The sequence below is a fragment of the Lytechinus variegatus genome, chromosome 3 (genome assembly GCF_018143015.1).
Source record: "Lytechinus variegatus isolate NC3 chromosome 3, Lvar_3.0, whole genome shotgun sequence".
NCBI classification, from domain to species: Eukaryota; Metazoa; Echinodermata; class Echinoidea; order Temnopleuroida; family Toxopneustidae; genus Lytechinus; species Lytechinus variegatus.
In genome coordinates, this window is record NC_054742.1 from 49,664,963 (window position 1) to 49,679,916 (window position 14,954).

The window sequence follows — 14,954 nt, forward strand, 5'->3', positions numbered from 1 at the left end:
TCCGAAGGCATGATAATCCGAAAACGAAATAAGGTTCGATGTTCCGAAGGTTCGTTAATCCGAAAACGAAATAAGGTTCGATGTTCCGAAGGTTCGTTAATCCGAAAACGAAACAAGGTTCGTTGTTCCGAAGGTTCGTTAATCCGAAAACGAAATAAGGTTCGTTATTCATTTCGTTTCGGACTAACGAACCTTCGGAATTACGAACCTCATTTCGTTTTCGGATTAACGAACCTTCGGAATTACGAACCTCACTTCGTTTTCGGACTAACGAACCTTCGGAATTACGAACCTCATTTCGTTTTCGCACTAACGAACCTTCGGGAATACGAACCTTCGGAAATACGAACCTTCGGAATAACGAACCTTCGGAATATCCGAACCTTCGGAATAACGAAGCTTCGGAATTACGAATGTGTGCGAAACCTTTATAGGTAGCAACCCCCAAGCCCCCTCTCTATACGCGACTGGGTACGATATACCTTTCCCCGACACTATCATGACCACTGGGACTATTATCATGATTATTAAAACATTGATATTATTGATATATATCATAATATTTATAGCTAATCATTTTCATCGCCATTTCCAATTGCCGTTTATTAAGAGGCCAGGGCCACCCGTGTAGCAAACTGAAATGAAAAAAATACAAGAAAAATTAAACCCCATAATATTTTTGAAAATTTCATCAAAACTTGGTGTCTTGATAAGGTAGATACCATCATTTATATGCGCACAACACGGATGAAATGGAAATCAGTGAGTGGAATACGTCACACACTTACTTTTTAAAGTTGTTTTACAAAATATCTTTTCAACCCTCATCGTTTCTGATATGATAATTATTGATTTCACAAGTCATACAATCAATACAAAAGCAATAGTACACGATATCATCAGTTTATTCTAATACACAACACACTGTGTTGGAGAATTCGTTAAACTTCGTATTCCGAAACTCGTAAATTGCCCATACCTCGATGTTCGTTAATCCGAAAACGAAAAAGGGTTCGTTGGTCCGAAAACGAAATAAGGTACATTATTCCGGAAGATTCGTTAGTCCGAAAATGAAATAAGTTTCGTTATTCCGGAAGGTTTGTTAGTCCGAAAACGAAATAATGTTCGTTATTCCGAACGGTTCGGGCGAGTACCTACTATATAATAAATGAGGCGAGCGCGAAAAAAGTTGCGATTTCCTAACATGTATTATATTGTCCTACAAAAAAGGGTATTCAATTTCGAAAACGGGCACATTTCATTTTGAAAAAAATAGCATTTTCCGTTTTGAAAAAAGGGAATTTTCTCTATCATAACCAGCAAAAGCTGGTAAAAATTACACCCTTCCTCTGAAAAAAATCCCATTTTCTAGAGGTAATTCACATGTGGCCAACACACAGTGCCCAACATTCTTAATCCATTCGCTCTGGCAGCAATTGCTCAGAGAAAATAAAAATTAAGATGCTTGATCAACGCCCCAATTCTTGATGCAATGTACATGCTTTGACCGCAATATACGCATATATCATCCTCCGTTGAAACTATTATTGCATTATATCCTGTTATTTTTTATTACAACACCGATTTTGTTACTAAAATAAATCAATTTCATTTTCGGAAATACGAACCTTATTTCATTTTCGGAATAACGAATCTTATTGCATTTTCGGACAAACGAACCTTCGGAGTAACGAACCTTATATCGTTTTCGGATTCACGAACCTTCGGAATTACGAATGTAACCCGTAGAATTAAGCAAAACGTTTAATATTATAGTTTTAGGACTTCTAGTATTATGTCTATTATATGTTTATGGTCCACTGCCATGGGGAAACTCTTCCCAAGGACCTTTGGTATTTGGATACCACTCAAAAAGTGTGTTTCTCAGCCTTCATTAGCTATGTCTTTTTTTCTTTGTATTGAATGTATATGGGATATTGATTCCCTGTAAATTACATGGCCGAACCAACTTTATGCAAAGATAAGGCTTACAGATATAAATTCAAACATAAAAAAATGTAAAAAATATTCAGGAAAAAAAAGGATTCAACGTTAAAGAAAAATCATAAAATTTTATTCAGAAAGTTGTTTTCAGGATAAAGATAATCAAATTTATTTTTTTTTTTTCATAAATAGGTGTACTCCCTTCGATTAGACCAACCTAGGTCCCGTAACACAAAGTTTAGCGATTAATAGTATGCTTGATTTTTGCTAGGCTTTTTATTACGGGCCCCTGGGGACCAATATATTAATGACGGATATGCCTCTGCCTATCTAACTTCTTTTTCTTCTCCTCCTTCTTTTTCTCCTTTCTCTTCTTCATCTTTTTCTTCTTATTATTCTTCTTCTTTTGTCTTCTTATTCGTTTTCTTCTTCTTCTCCATGTTTTAATTTCACTTTTTCTCGTCCATCATCATCTTCCTATCTCTTTTTAATTGCTTTTTCTTTACATTCCTCTGAGTTTGGCTTAAAGTAGACTGTTTTTTTTTTTCTTCTTGTTTAATTCCATATTTTACTCGGTCCTTATTTTAGAATTTGTATAATGTAAACAATTTGTATGATACTGTACGTCGTAATATCCATGTGATTATAACTTTATGGCCTACAAACATGACAAGGAGTAACTTAATGCTGAATTCAGTTATATCATCCTTCAACAAATCTCTTTCAAGACGATAACAATGCTATTGTATTTACTCAATTTCACTCTCATGATTCCATCTTTTTCCAATCTATTCACCGTCTTCTTTTTCTTTTCCTCTGTCATTATTATCAATCAATATTTGTGTTGATACTTTCTCAACCTCTTAACCATCATCTCCTTAACACTAGCTCTCTTCACCGCCATTTTCTTTTTGTCGATATCATTAATATTCAGCATCATTATTATTACCGTCATTGGTATCGGGATTGAATTGAAGTAAATAACTTTATTGTTCATAAAGGAAATTCTTTACCATTGTTATAGTCATCATAATTATGGTCACCAGTCAAGTATAATCGATTCGTGACATCTACCAGTCTTATTTGTTGAGCCAGGGACATTTTTTTCAGAGGGTCATTGCATCTTTTTGGTTGGAATAAATACATAAAGAATAAATCCTCATTTATTGCATGGCGTGTTCTCCTGATACGCTTCGAATTCGTCGCTCCATAGTTCCATGTAGTTCGTCCAGCTAGTGTAACCCTCCCGCCATTCCTTCTCATAATCATCAATACTACCTGTAGGTTGAAATACAATAATAATTAATTTAAAAGCGAGACGGGTTGTGGAGACAAGCATGGTATCATTACTTTAAAAATGGAAGAAGTTCGAAAATCAATAAAAATTAATTAAACTGAACAAAGAGCTGAAAATGGAACATAATACTGATGATTTATATTGTCTAAACAAAAAGGGTATACAATAGACTAAGTATCTTAAATATGAAACATTACCTGTAACTGCAGCAAGATCGTATAAATATTCATTCCACAGCTGGCATTGTCTAGCTTTCACGGCTCGACCATCTTTGAATATCGGGGAAAGTTCTTTATGACGCAGTTCCGGTATCGTGTATTGTGGCCAACTATCGAAGTTCTGTTCTGAGTCAGAAGCTTTATTTAGTGAATTTGGATTTCTGAAAAAGACAAATAGAAAATTACATTTTCGATTAAACTAAAGTGTACTTGGTAAAAAAAACACGAAATCGTTCGAGAACAGCGGACCATGATTGTAACATTTTGGGCGGTTCTTTTTTTTCAATATATACTAAAAAAAAACGCCGGTGTTAATTTAACACCAGTCTGGTATCTGTATCGGAAAACACCAGGGAGGTGTTGACACGACACCGGTTTGGCATTAGGCTAACACCAATTTGGCATTTAAGCAACACCAATTAGTGTAAAACCAATTTCTAAAGTGGTGTTGTTTCAACACTTCTCGGGCACGTTTTCGGTGTTTTCCGATATGGATACCTGGCACAACTCAAATAACGATCCGTTCAATTATGCGCACTGTCTTTATGATAACCTAGATTTATGTAGATATCTTGTGATTTTCGGGGCTACACTGTAAAATCACCGGTGTTGATTTAACACCAGCCCACTATCTAAATCGGGAAATATGAGAAGTGTTGAAAACAACATCAGTTAAGAATTAAACCGATATTGTTTTAACACCGAAAAGTGTTGTTTAAATGTCTATCTGATGTTAGCCTAAAGCCGAAGTGGTGCTGTCTCAACATCTCTCCATTGTTTTCCTATATAAATACCGAGCTGGTATCTAAAGAACACCGGCATTTTTGCAATGTAATAGCACTTGCTGGAGACTATTGCTTTTCAACCGTATGTTTATGATAAAAGAGTGATTAAAGTCCATATTTACTGGATATGAAAAAATAAATCACATCACAAAAAAAATCTTATTCCTATTCTTTCCCAATGCGTACGACCCACTGCGAGTCACTTTATTATGCTAATCTGGATCAAATCGAATACATGTATAAAATTACTGTATATCATCAAGAACATGAACCTGGACTTTTCCATCCCAATTAATTAGTAAAAAAATCCAAGTCACTTTCAATTCGCAAATTCAAGCGTGACGCCATTGCGATTAGAAGGCAAGTATAGAAGGCTCGTTTGGTCGTACTTTCGATTTATAATAATATGTTCAATGTCCCTGAATTATTGTATTGGAACCTCTTTAAAAAAAAAGAAAAACTCATAAAAACACTGGAAGGAATCGATGTGTAGTATCAACATATTGAATCAAATAAATATATCGGATCGGAAGAGGGTTAATAACTGAGAGGCAAGCTTTACCCAAATTTAGCGAAGTTCGTCCAATATCGCATGACCTGGACTGACATAGCTTTCTCGGAGTCAGTCATGTTGTGACCATGGATGTCTGCAAGTTGTTCAATGAATGGCATCCCGAAGACGAACATCAAATCTTCGCCGTGGGTCGCTCCCAACCAAGGTGTAAATGGGATCGTGTCTCCTATTTGGAAATAGCTCCTGGAATATAAAATCAAGAGAGACATAACATCATTTGTATCACTATCCTATTTTTTAATTGAAATATCCATAATGCATTTTGTTTAACTACATATTGGTTCTATAGGATGTAATTAAATGAGTAAATAAATAAACATTTTGGATCTTGTCATAATATCATAATGATGAAGGATGACATTTTAAGAAGAGCACAGATCAAGCAACGGAAACTTATATTTAGGAGGAATTCATCATCATTACATTCACAGCCCATAAAAACTGTCAGGTCTAAATTTGATTACTACTTTGAAACCAGAATTCGGTATTTTTCTTCTGTTAGTTAAACTATAAGCAAGAAGGTGTTGGAATCTTACGTAGCTGATGGGGCATGCGTCAGAAAATACTTGAAGACCTCATCCCCTGCTTCAGCATGGTACCTCACGACGGCATCCGTTGGACATCCAAAGAAACTGTCGCTAATAACATCAACAATTGGAGTGAAATAATTCACATTGTCCTGATCATACGTCGTCCAGTCGACATACTGTTGGAAAACAGCTTCTTCCAAAAGTTCATCATCACCGTAAACAGAAACACTGTCTTTCACCAGACCATCGAATAGTACCCGAGGTAATGGAGGGGGATTGGGGGTTCCATGGAAACTTGGAGGAGTGAATACGACGACGAAAGTTCCTTCGTCTTTATTAAATCCTGCTAGGATAGGTACATGAGCGAATTCCCCTCTCCTGTATAGGTTAGACGGTGTATCTTTCATAAATACCCCGTCTAACGTGACCTGATAGCTGCCATAAACCTATACAGAAAAGTAGAAAAGTGAGCGTTATTCAATTCAGATCATCTGACCCCCTATATGATTTTTTTTAATTATGTCACTGAAATGAAGTTCAAGAAAATTATGTGCTGAATAAAGAGCTCTTTAGAAAAGATATGTCTCATCATTAACCTCGGTAAATGCATTACGAGGTCATTGACATAATTGAAAATACAAATATAAGAATAAACATAAATAGTTAAAAAGGTCATGCTAGATACAATACTAAAGTAATACTAAAGAAAAACACTACATCAATGGTCTATCTGTTAATAAAATTACAGCATTAACGATTTTCTAATTAAGATATATTACTCTTCTGACAGTCAACAAAGTTTTGGTGTTGCACATGAATATGGTTTACCCTGATAGCTGTAGTCATCAACTCATTGGCGTCTTGATTTCTCAGGCATTCAACTAAATGAGTGGAATCAGCGACGTCTTCACATCCCATCTCAACACCAAGTTTCTCAGCCTTTTGACGATCATTTTCAGGGTGTTGCTCAAAGGCCCACGGTGCCAGAGCAGTACCACTCTAAGAGAAACAAATGAAATATCGACGTTAACTTTGCAGTGCTATATGACCATGGTGACATGCGCCTGCAATCCAAGCTACATCGGGGAAGTTATAATTGATGCAGAGGTTCTATCCCTGGTCACGTGTTTCGGATACTGGCGTTAAATGTCAGTCCCAGACCCCGGATAGCAGCCGACGTAACAGAAAGGTAACAACATTCTATTTAATCATGTTATTGAGTTTGTTTTACATTACAGGCTTTGAGCAAGACCTGGGGACCGTAGAACAAATCTTTGCAATCATCCTAGCCCATTTGTTTAAAGTTTGATTGCATTGGCCATTTAGGGTGATACCACAGCCCCCTCCCGTTTCAGACAATCTATGCTGTAGAAGTATGGGAAATGCTACTTGACTGATAACCCTACTTATAACTTTATTTGCAAATAAAACAAATTCTGATGATTGAACGCCAAAGTCTACAATCTTGTCCGGAGTTCATGGCACACTTTGTAAATATAACCGGTATTTAAAGTAAATACATACGTACAGGAATGAAAAGGAATGACGATAAACAATATAAATAAAGGGCGATTCTATCATGTCTATATTGACCCTTTCTACAGGTATCAATATCGGTCAAGTTGATGATTTTTGTATATATTTATTTCATCTGTCTTGTTGATTATGTCACTCTCTATTTCATAATGGCTTTTGTAACGGTTAACCCATAGGCTAACTTACACATGAATATGTTGTTTCACCCTAAAACGAGCAACATTTCACATTTTAAGGTTTTTGATAATACTTGACTTTAAGAAAGGTTCAAATTTGGTTCCTAATGTCGCCAACTGCTCCCTTAAATGTGCACAAATGAGCATCACTTTGTATAGTGACCACCTAGTTAGAGCCAGCACCGGCTATATAAAAAAAAAGTTTCATTCATTTATGTTTTGCGATAAATTTGAAGAACATGAAAGTTAGATAGCAAGTTATTATATCATAGTGTCATACCTGCATGATTGCCTGATGAAAGAGACCTCTGCTTAGTGGGGAAAGCATATGAAAATTAACACTAGCTGAACCTGCACTCTCTCCGAAAATTGTCACCTTGTTTTCATCACCCCCAAAAGCTAGACAGTGAACAAGCGAAAATATGCATTCAATGTGTGAATTAATTATACAGTTGTTTTTCTTTGTTAAATAATACTTTTTTGTCCTTTGGAGATAATATGAGTTTACATGAATAAATACCAAACTTATTTATTTTGTTTTCTCCACAGTCATGAATTGGATAAATCACCAACGTTCGTGATTTCAAGCACTGTACAATAGTAAAAAAACTTTTAGATCATTTTAGCGCTTGTCGACAAACCAATGCTTTTTTATGGCCTGCGAACTACATTGTTGCCAAGATCAAGCACAAAGAAAACCCATATCAAATATTTACCTTCCAATGGCACTATCATATTTGCATTGTAAAACTTACCTTGGATATTGTCATGTACCCACTGTAAAGCAGCAACCTGGTCCAACAATCCGAAATTACCCTTTGCGGCATCGTCTCCTATAATGATATGCCACATAGATTTTTTTATTTTTAATTTTTACTCAGGGTTTCGAATATATTCGATTATTTGGTGGTACATTAAAACATGTCAGTGAAAGACATCAGTGTCAGTTATAAAATAAAACTACATTCATCAGAGGGGGGGGGGATGTGTCAGTGGAAGAAAATGAAAGCGACTTAACTTGTCTGGAAGGAATTGTACGTCTTATCTATTAAAAATACAACTAAGAAAACCGAGAAGCTTTTGACAAAATGCCCCATAGTATCAGTTGAAACCCCAGCATCGTTAACCTAATATATAGAATCAATCCAAACCCCATCTTCCGGATAAAATCTAGACATTTAACAAGGTAATACGGATTCTGAAGATAACGAAATAGTTGTACAAAGTAAAGTGAACAAAAACCCAGTATTTTACCTGTTGATAATCTCGAAAATATATTCACCCTGTAGTTTATTGAAACTACAATTACGTCACCGACTGCCACCAATGGTACCCCATAGTAATCATATGACATCGCTGAGCCATCATTAAACGATCCTCCATGTATCCACACCATCACCGCAGCTTTGGTAGGCTGTTGGTGGTAATAAAATAATCAACTAGTTTCAAATAAAAATGTTAGCAAAGGGTGATTGAATATTGTGTCGATGGAAAAGCTCCCCCCCCCCCCGGAATAGAAAATACATTAGAAAATAGATACATTAATACATAATTATTTTTGAAAATATACAAAACTAAAAAGATAACGAAATAAAATAAAAATTGATAAACAATTGATTAATGAAATAAATAAATCAGTGACTTTTTGCGACACCCGTTCTTTCCCGAATTCTAATATCTATAATTACTGATCAGTTAGACTTTGTCACGCATTAAAACATTGCTACAACCATTAAATTTTAATTTACCAAAATGGCAAATAGAAGATTTTACGATTTGTCTTTTACCGTCGGATGTGGAGCGTAGACATTTAGATATAGGCAGTCCTCACTTGGTGGTGTGTTAATTGGATGTGGATTCTGAAAACACGATGATTTAAAAGAAGTGGCGTTCCATACATCTGACCAATTTTCTTTCCGACGAGGAGGTTCAAAACGACGAGGTGGTTCGGCAAATGGAACTCCCTGTAGAAAGAAAATAGAAAAAGGGAAGTTGTTTTCCAGTTTTCCATCGTCTTGTTCCAATATATGCTTTGCAATATCGATTAACTAGAGTTAATGGATGAAAACAAAAATCTGGAAACCCGCTTCCTACCTCCCCTCCCCCTTCTCAGAAGACCTTATTAAAACAGGAAAGAAACCATTATATTTACATGTATGTAGCACTTAACATTGTAGGCCTAGTATAAAACAGGTTCCCTTCCTACCCTTTCCAGAAGTGGACATATATAAAACGAGAGTTGCATAGTATAGTCATAGGTAACAAAGTTTGAATCAACATAAAACGACTGACAGATCAAGAGCAAACATTTCACATTTGTGCAGGTTTATAGCATTATTTATTGTGCTTCATAAGCATTTTTTTAAAGAAAATCAAATCTGCGAAACTATTGATTGAAATAAATTATATTTGATAAAAACACCCATCTGTTTCTAAATTCTGCTTATTCTGCTTGCTTTCAAATAAATCGTATACGACCACAAGTTCTTTGCCGAAGTCCCACAAAATGTATCTTTTCACAAAGGCTTTCAAAACCGAGACCTTGTTTGTTACATGGGAATGCGATTTACCTTCCCGCCACGTTTGAAGCATATTCTATTTTCTGTATTATACTTTTCTTAAACTCAAACTAACCAGCAACAACAAAGTAAAGCTCTTTCTAGTCAATTTTTCTTACATTTTTCAAAGTGAAAAAATATTCAAATTTCCCATTTTTATACCAATGACTACGAATCACATGGCCACATAAATTCATGTATGCTTACCAGAAACAAATCGATTTGTTTTGATACATTGATGAATTTGTTTTCATCGAACGTCACCGTTTTCCCGACTAAGGTTCCTTGTTGTACCGTTACCATGGGATCATCAGCAAATCCTCTGCGAGCTACCATTATCACCATGAAGACCACACTTTGAATGATTCGCAAGGATGCCATCTTGACGAAATGCAGTTGAGTCTTGATCAGATTGTTTTGTTTCACAGAATGAAGCGACTTGAGTTGTTCCCTGTTTACTTTTATGAATAGATCCACGTGTTATGTAGGTGAAATGTCACTATACATGTAGATGAAAGGTCGAAAGTTTGCTACGTCCTGCAGCATCTTGTTCTTTCATCGTCATATATAAATGCATACATACATCAAGTAAAGAATAGGATTTAAAAGTGTGAATGAGGTCTGAAGTGAAAAGCTGCAAAACGAGCAGGCAGAAATATTCATGATGGGTAAATAAAAAGCATGATCATTTTGTCTGTGTCAATAAAGATGAATATCCATTCAAATCAAGCCCCTGCTCATGTTTTGTTGTGGTTTATGTAGTGACGGTTCTGTGAGATTTTAGTCGTGGTTTGGAATACCCATGCATCCATGTCGGGTTGTTGTGTTTGATTCCATGTTAATGTTAAGGTGCATGAAAACAAAAGAAACCGCTGAAAAACTCGCTCATCACTACGGAAAAAAGAATCGTGACTGTCAATATTGTGTTATTTTGCAACATTTAAATTTCGACCTCGCCCCCACATTTGAAGACACTGCACCTCCATGCGAGCCGTAATCATATCTAAACATATTTTTTAAAGAGAATTAAATGATCCATTCACTTGTATCAATCACATCCGAGGAGGGACTATCGATCAAAGTCAGATTTCCAAACTTTTTTGAGGAGTTTATGTTTGTGACGATGAAAGAACACGTTCCGCGAAGGATCTACTTCCTAAAATATGTATAGAGAGAGAAGGAGAAAGAAAGAGATAGAAATAGTCTGCTTGGCATCTAGGAAAGACAATAATCATAATTGGTACAATGTCATGGATCTAGACAAATTGAAATAATATATTTTCAAAGAGAACGGCGCATAACTCTCGAACATGACAAGAAAAATCACATTCTTCTTTAAATTGATGCCCAAAATATGTTGTACACCGAAAAAAATTGCACATTAAGCCTGCCACTCTAACAACAAATTGTTTAAACTTTTGTTTGTAATTTTTAAGACTTAACAAAAAAAACTAGTTTAAAAATTTGAACAGTTGTTTAAAACGTTCATACAATAGTTAAGAGAGTGACGGGCTTAAACAACTTGCTTAAAATTTTAAACAGCAATTTGCAATGTATTGCAATACAGAATAACACTGTGTGTATTAATAAAAGGTGAAAAAACAGATACTCTATTAGCATGGTTTCAGCTTATAAATATCAAAGTATTTCTTAAATATTGAATTGCAAAAAAAAATAAAATAAAATACAAGGTAATCATAAAACAGACATTCTTTCAAATCACCTATGTCAAAATTACATATAAGAACCCCTAACCCTAAAGATACTCTTATCCACATCAGACGAACCATACAAACAGACATAAAAGCATTATCTGAACATCTGTACATACTTCGTTCGAACATGCACGTATTAAATCAAAGCAATTATATAGGTAAAATGAAGTAATATGATATGGAACAGCAACAATAGCAAGTTAAATAGAAATACATGTTATGTCTTTTAACCAGCGAAAAGTTCTAATTTGTGTATGTTTGTTCTTTTGATCAAAAAAACGTATCATCACCAAATCAAGTAATTTTTTCAATCAGGGGTTAAACCACTATAGTTAAACATGTTACTGTTTTTTGCAATACCCCATCGTGATCTGATAAAGGACATTTATTGCGTCGTTTTATTGGCTGAGAAGCACGTGTTTCTGATTGTTACTATGGTAACCATCGGACAGATAAATGGACATGAAAGAAGAAATTGACTATCCAGAGCGTGATTAATAAATTTATACATGTATAAGTTAGATAAGTTTTCAGTAATATGTTATTTAATCATCATTATGTGATTGACATCAAATGATTATTTGACCAATAAGAAGACGGATGTTTCATTCAGATAGGTTTCATCAACCATGTACAATGACATTATAGTTGTCGAAACCTTTTCTCATAAAGTTGGCTGGAAAATGGAGCAAGGGGCGTTTAACATGTCCGCCAAAAAGAAATGACTTTGCTACTCTTGAAAGCATTTCATTAATAATTTGTTGCCTCACAATTTTTCAAATCTGATAATTTCCCTTGATTTTGATTGGCTAATAGATCATCTGGTGTAAGTCGGACGAAAAGACTCTGTCACAAGAAACACCCACCGGGTCATTTTATGAAACGATGCCCTGTTCCTATATGACAGCAGTCTACAAGTAGTTAAAAACAAGTAGTCCAGGATAGGCCCCATAGAAAATTGACCAAACCTTGTTTTTTTAAATATACAATATTTTTTTATGGTTTCTTGTCAATTCGAGGGTGCTGATTACGAATCTGAATGATGCCACTCGTGTAACCTTGAGCATTTTCCGCAAATTGGCAAAATCCAATATGGCCGCCAAAATATGCAAATTACCCATGAAACTCATAAAATTGTCCGCACATTGGCTGTGAAATGCATGAAATTGTGTGGCAGGAGTGAAATACAATCTTAAAAAGTAATTTTTGACAAAAAATGTATCTTCCTGATATTCAAAATAGCCGCCATAGGCCGTTGTAGACACTATCATATACAATATGAATGGGGAAAACTAAATTTCACAAAAATGAGCACTAAACTGCAAAAATCGCGATGTATGAACGAAGTAATATATGCAAATCATCATTACTAATGAGATATATTATTTATTATGTCAAATATGGGAACATTGCTGTATTTCGATATCTAAAATAGCCGCCACTGGTCCAAACAGTATTGCGTACAATGGCAATGGCTGGGGCCCAAAAAATTAGAAGATTGAGCATTAAAATGCATATTATTAAGATAAACGAGTGGAATACTGACTAAAAACATAATTGTAAATATGCCATTTATGTGGTAAATGCTGTATTTTGAAATTCAAAATGGCCGCCATAGCCCCTATATTCATCATGTACAATGCGAATAGAGAAACTAATTTTCACACGAGTAAGAAACATAAAATGCATGTAATTGTGATCAATGAGTAAAATATTGTCTGACAACATGTTTTATAGAAGACATATCATTTCTTTTGTCATGCATGAGATAAATACTGTATTATGAAATTCAAAATGGCCCCTATAGGCCCTAACAGTATTATCTACAATGTGAATTGGGACATATAATTTGTAAGAATTTGGATTTGCTTGACTATGACATAATATAATCCTGTTGTATGAGTAAAACGTTGTTTGAAAACATTTTTTTTAATCATCGCATTTCTTCTTTCATATAGGTGATGAATAATGTATTTTGACATTCAAAATAACCTCTAGAAGCCCTAACTAAATTGTGTAACATGCGAGCAGGGAAACTAATTTTCACAAGAGTGAGAATCATAAAATGCATATAACTGTGATGTACGGGTAAAGATATTGTCTTAAACATTATTTCTAACTAAATACATCACATATGGGTCGTGGATATGGTGGAGGTAATAAATGCTGTATTTTGAAATCCAAAATGGCTGCCATAGGTCCTATAAGTATTGTGTACATTGTAACATGAGACATATCATTTTGACAGAATTTGCTTTGCTTGACTGATTCTAAATATTGCATATAATTGTGAATTGTGATGTAAAGATTAATTATTGTCTAAAACAATGGTTTCTAACTCGGATATATCATAATGTTGTGTAATTAAGGTGATAAATGCTGCATTTTTAAATTGAAAATGGCCACCATAGGCACTTATCGTATAATATACAATTTGGGTGGAGACAAATGATGTTCACAAAAAGAGCATATGACAGCCATTTTGAATGTTGAAATGGAGTATTTATCACCTAAATTACATAAGATATGATATATTTTGTTATAAATCATGTTTTCAGACAACATTCCACTCATACATTACCATTTGACCAAGTAAAGCCAAATTCTCTTCAAAAGATTTGTTCCCATTCATATTGTGTATAATACCGTAAGGGACTGTAGCGGCCATTTTGACTTAAAAATAACTGTATTTATCACATAACTGGCAGAATAAATGATATATGTCAATAGACATGATGCTTTTAGACAATATTTTACTCATAGATCACTATTACGTGCATTTATGGAGCTCACTCCTGTGAATATTGGTTTCCCACTTTGCATTGTACATAATACGGTTAATGTCGATGGCGGCCATTTTTGAAAGTCGAAATACAGTATTTAACACAAACTTGAAACCTGAATGATATATTTCATTAGAAAATACGTTTTTAGACAGTATCCAATTAATTTATCACATAGCATTTTAGCGCTCACTCTTGTGACTTCTTTTCTCCCATTTCTCATGGTGTATAATACTTTTAGGGCCTTTGGCAGCCATTTTGAATATCAGAATACAACATTCACCACATACATGGCATATTAATAATATATTTCGTTAGTAATTGTGTTTATAGTCAGTATTCCAACTGTTTAATCTTCATAATAAGCATTTTAGTGATCACTCTTGAGAATTTTTTGGCCCCCATTGCCATTGTACGCAATACTGTTTGGGCCAGTGGCGGCTATTTCAGATATAAAAAATACTGCAATTTTCCCATATATGACATAACAAATGATATATCTCGTTAGTAATGGTGATTTGCATATATTACTTCGTTCATACATCGCGATTTTTTGCAGTTTAGTGCTCATTTTTGTGAAAATTAGTTTTCCCTATTCATATTGTCGTGATTGTACATGATAGTGTATACAACGGCCTATGGCGGCCATTTTGAATATCAGGAAGATAAATTTTTTGTCAAAAATAATTTTTTAAGATTGTATTTCACTCCTGCCACACAATTTCATGCATTTCACAGCCAATGTACGGACAATTTTATGATTTTCATGGGTAATTTGCATATTTTGGCGGCCATATTGGATTTTGCCAATTTGCGGAAAAGGTTTAAGGTTACACGA

General features: G+C 34.7%; 1 protein-coding gene across 1 annotated transcript; it reads right to left on the reverse strand.

Moving 5' to 3' along the window:
* Positions 1-2,766: 2,766 nt before the first annotated feature.
* LOC121411253 (cholinesterase 1-like) lies at positions 2,767-10,664 on the reverse strand. The gene is made up of 10 exons (XM_041603865.1): positions 9,826-10,664; positions 8,848-9,024; positions 8,315-8,474; positions 7,816-7,893; positions 7,341-7,459; positions 6,177-6,347; positions 5,355-5,794; positions 4,807-5,001; positions 3,439-3,620; positions 2,767-3,222 (listed from the first exon to the last, which is right to left on the reverse strand). The coding sequence occupies exons 1-10, from the start codon at positions 9,997-9,999 to the stop codon at positions 3,104-3,106; spliced, it is 1,815 nt and encodes a 604-aa protein (XP_041459799.1). The 5' UTR covers positions 10,000-10,664; the 3' UTR covers positions 2,767-3,103.
* Positions 10,665-14,954: the final 4,290 nt, after the last annotated feature.

Coding starts and splice junctions, on each gene's coding strand:
- LOC121411253 (XM_041603865.1), bottom strand. CDS start 9,999: ATGGCATCCTTGCGAATCATTCAAAGTGTGGTCTTCATGGTGATAATG. Junction 8,475..8,847: donor TCTACGCTCCACATCCGACG/GTAAAAGACAAA, acceptor TACCACCAACAG/CCTACCAAAGCTGCGGTGAT. Junction 5,795..6,176: donor TGATGACTACAGCTATCAGG/GTAAACCATATT, acceptor TTTTCTGTATAG/GTTTATGGCAGCTATCAGGT.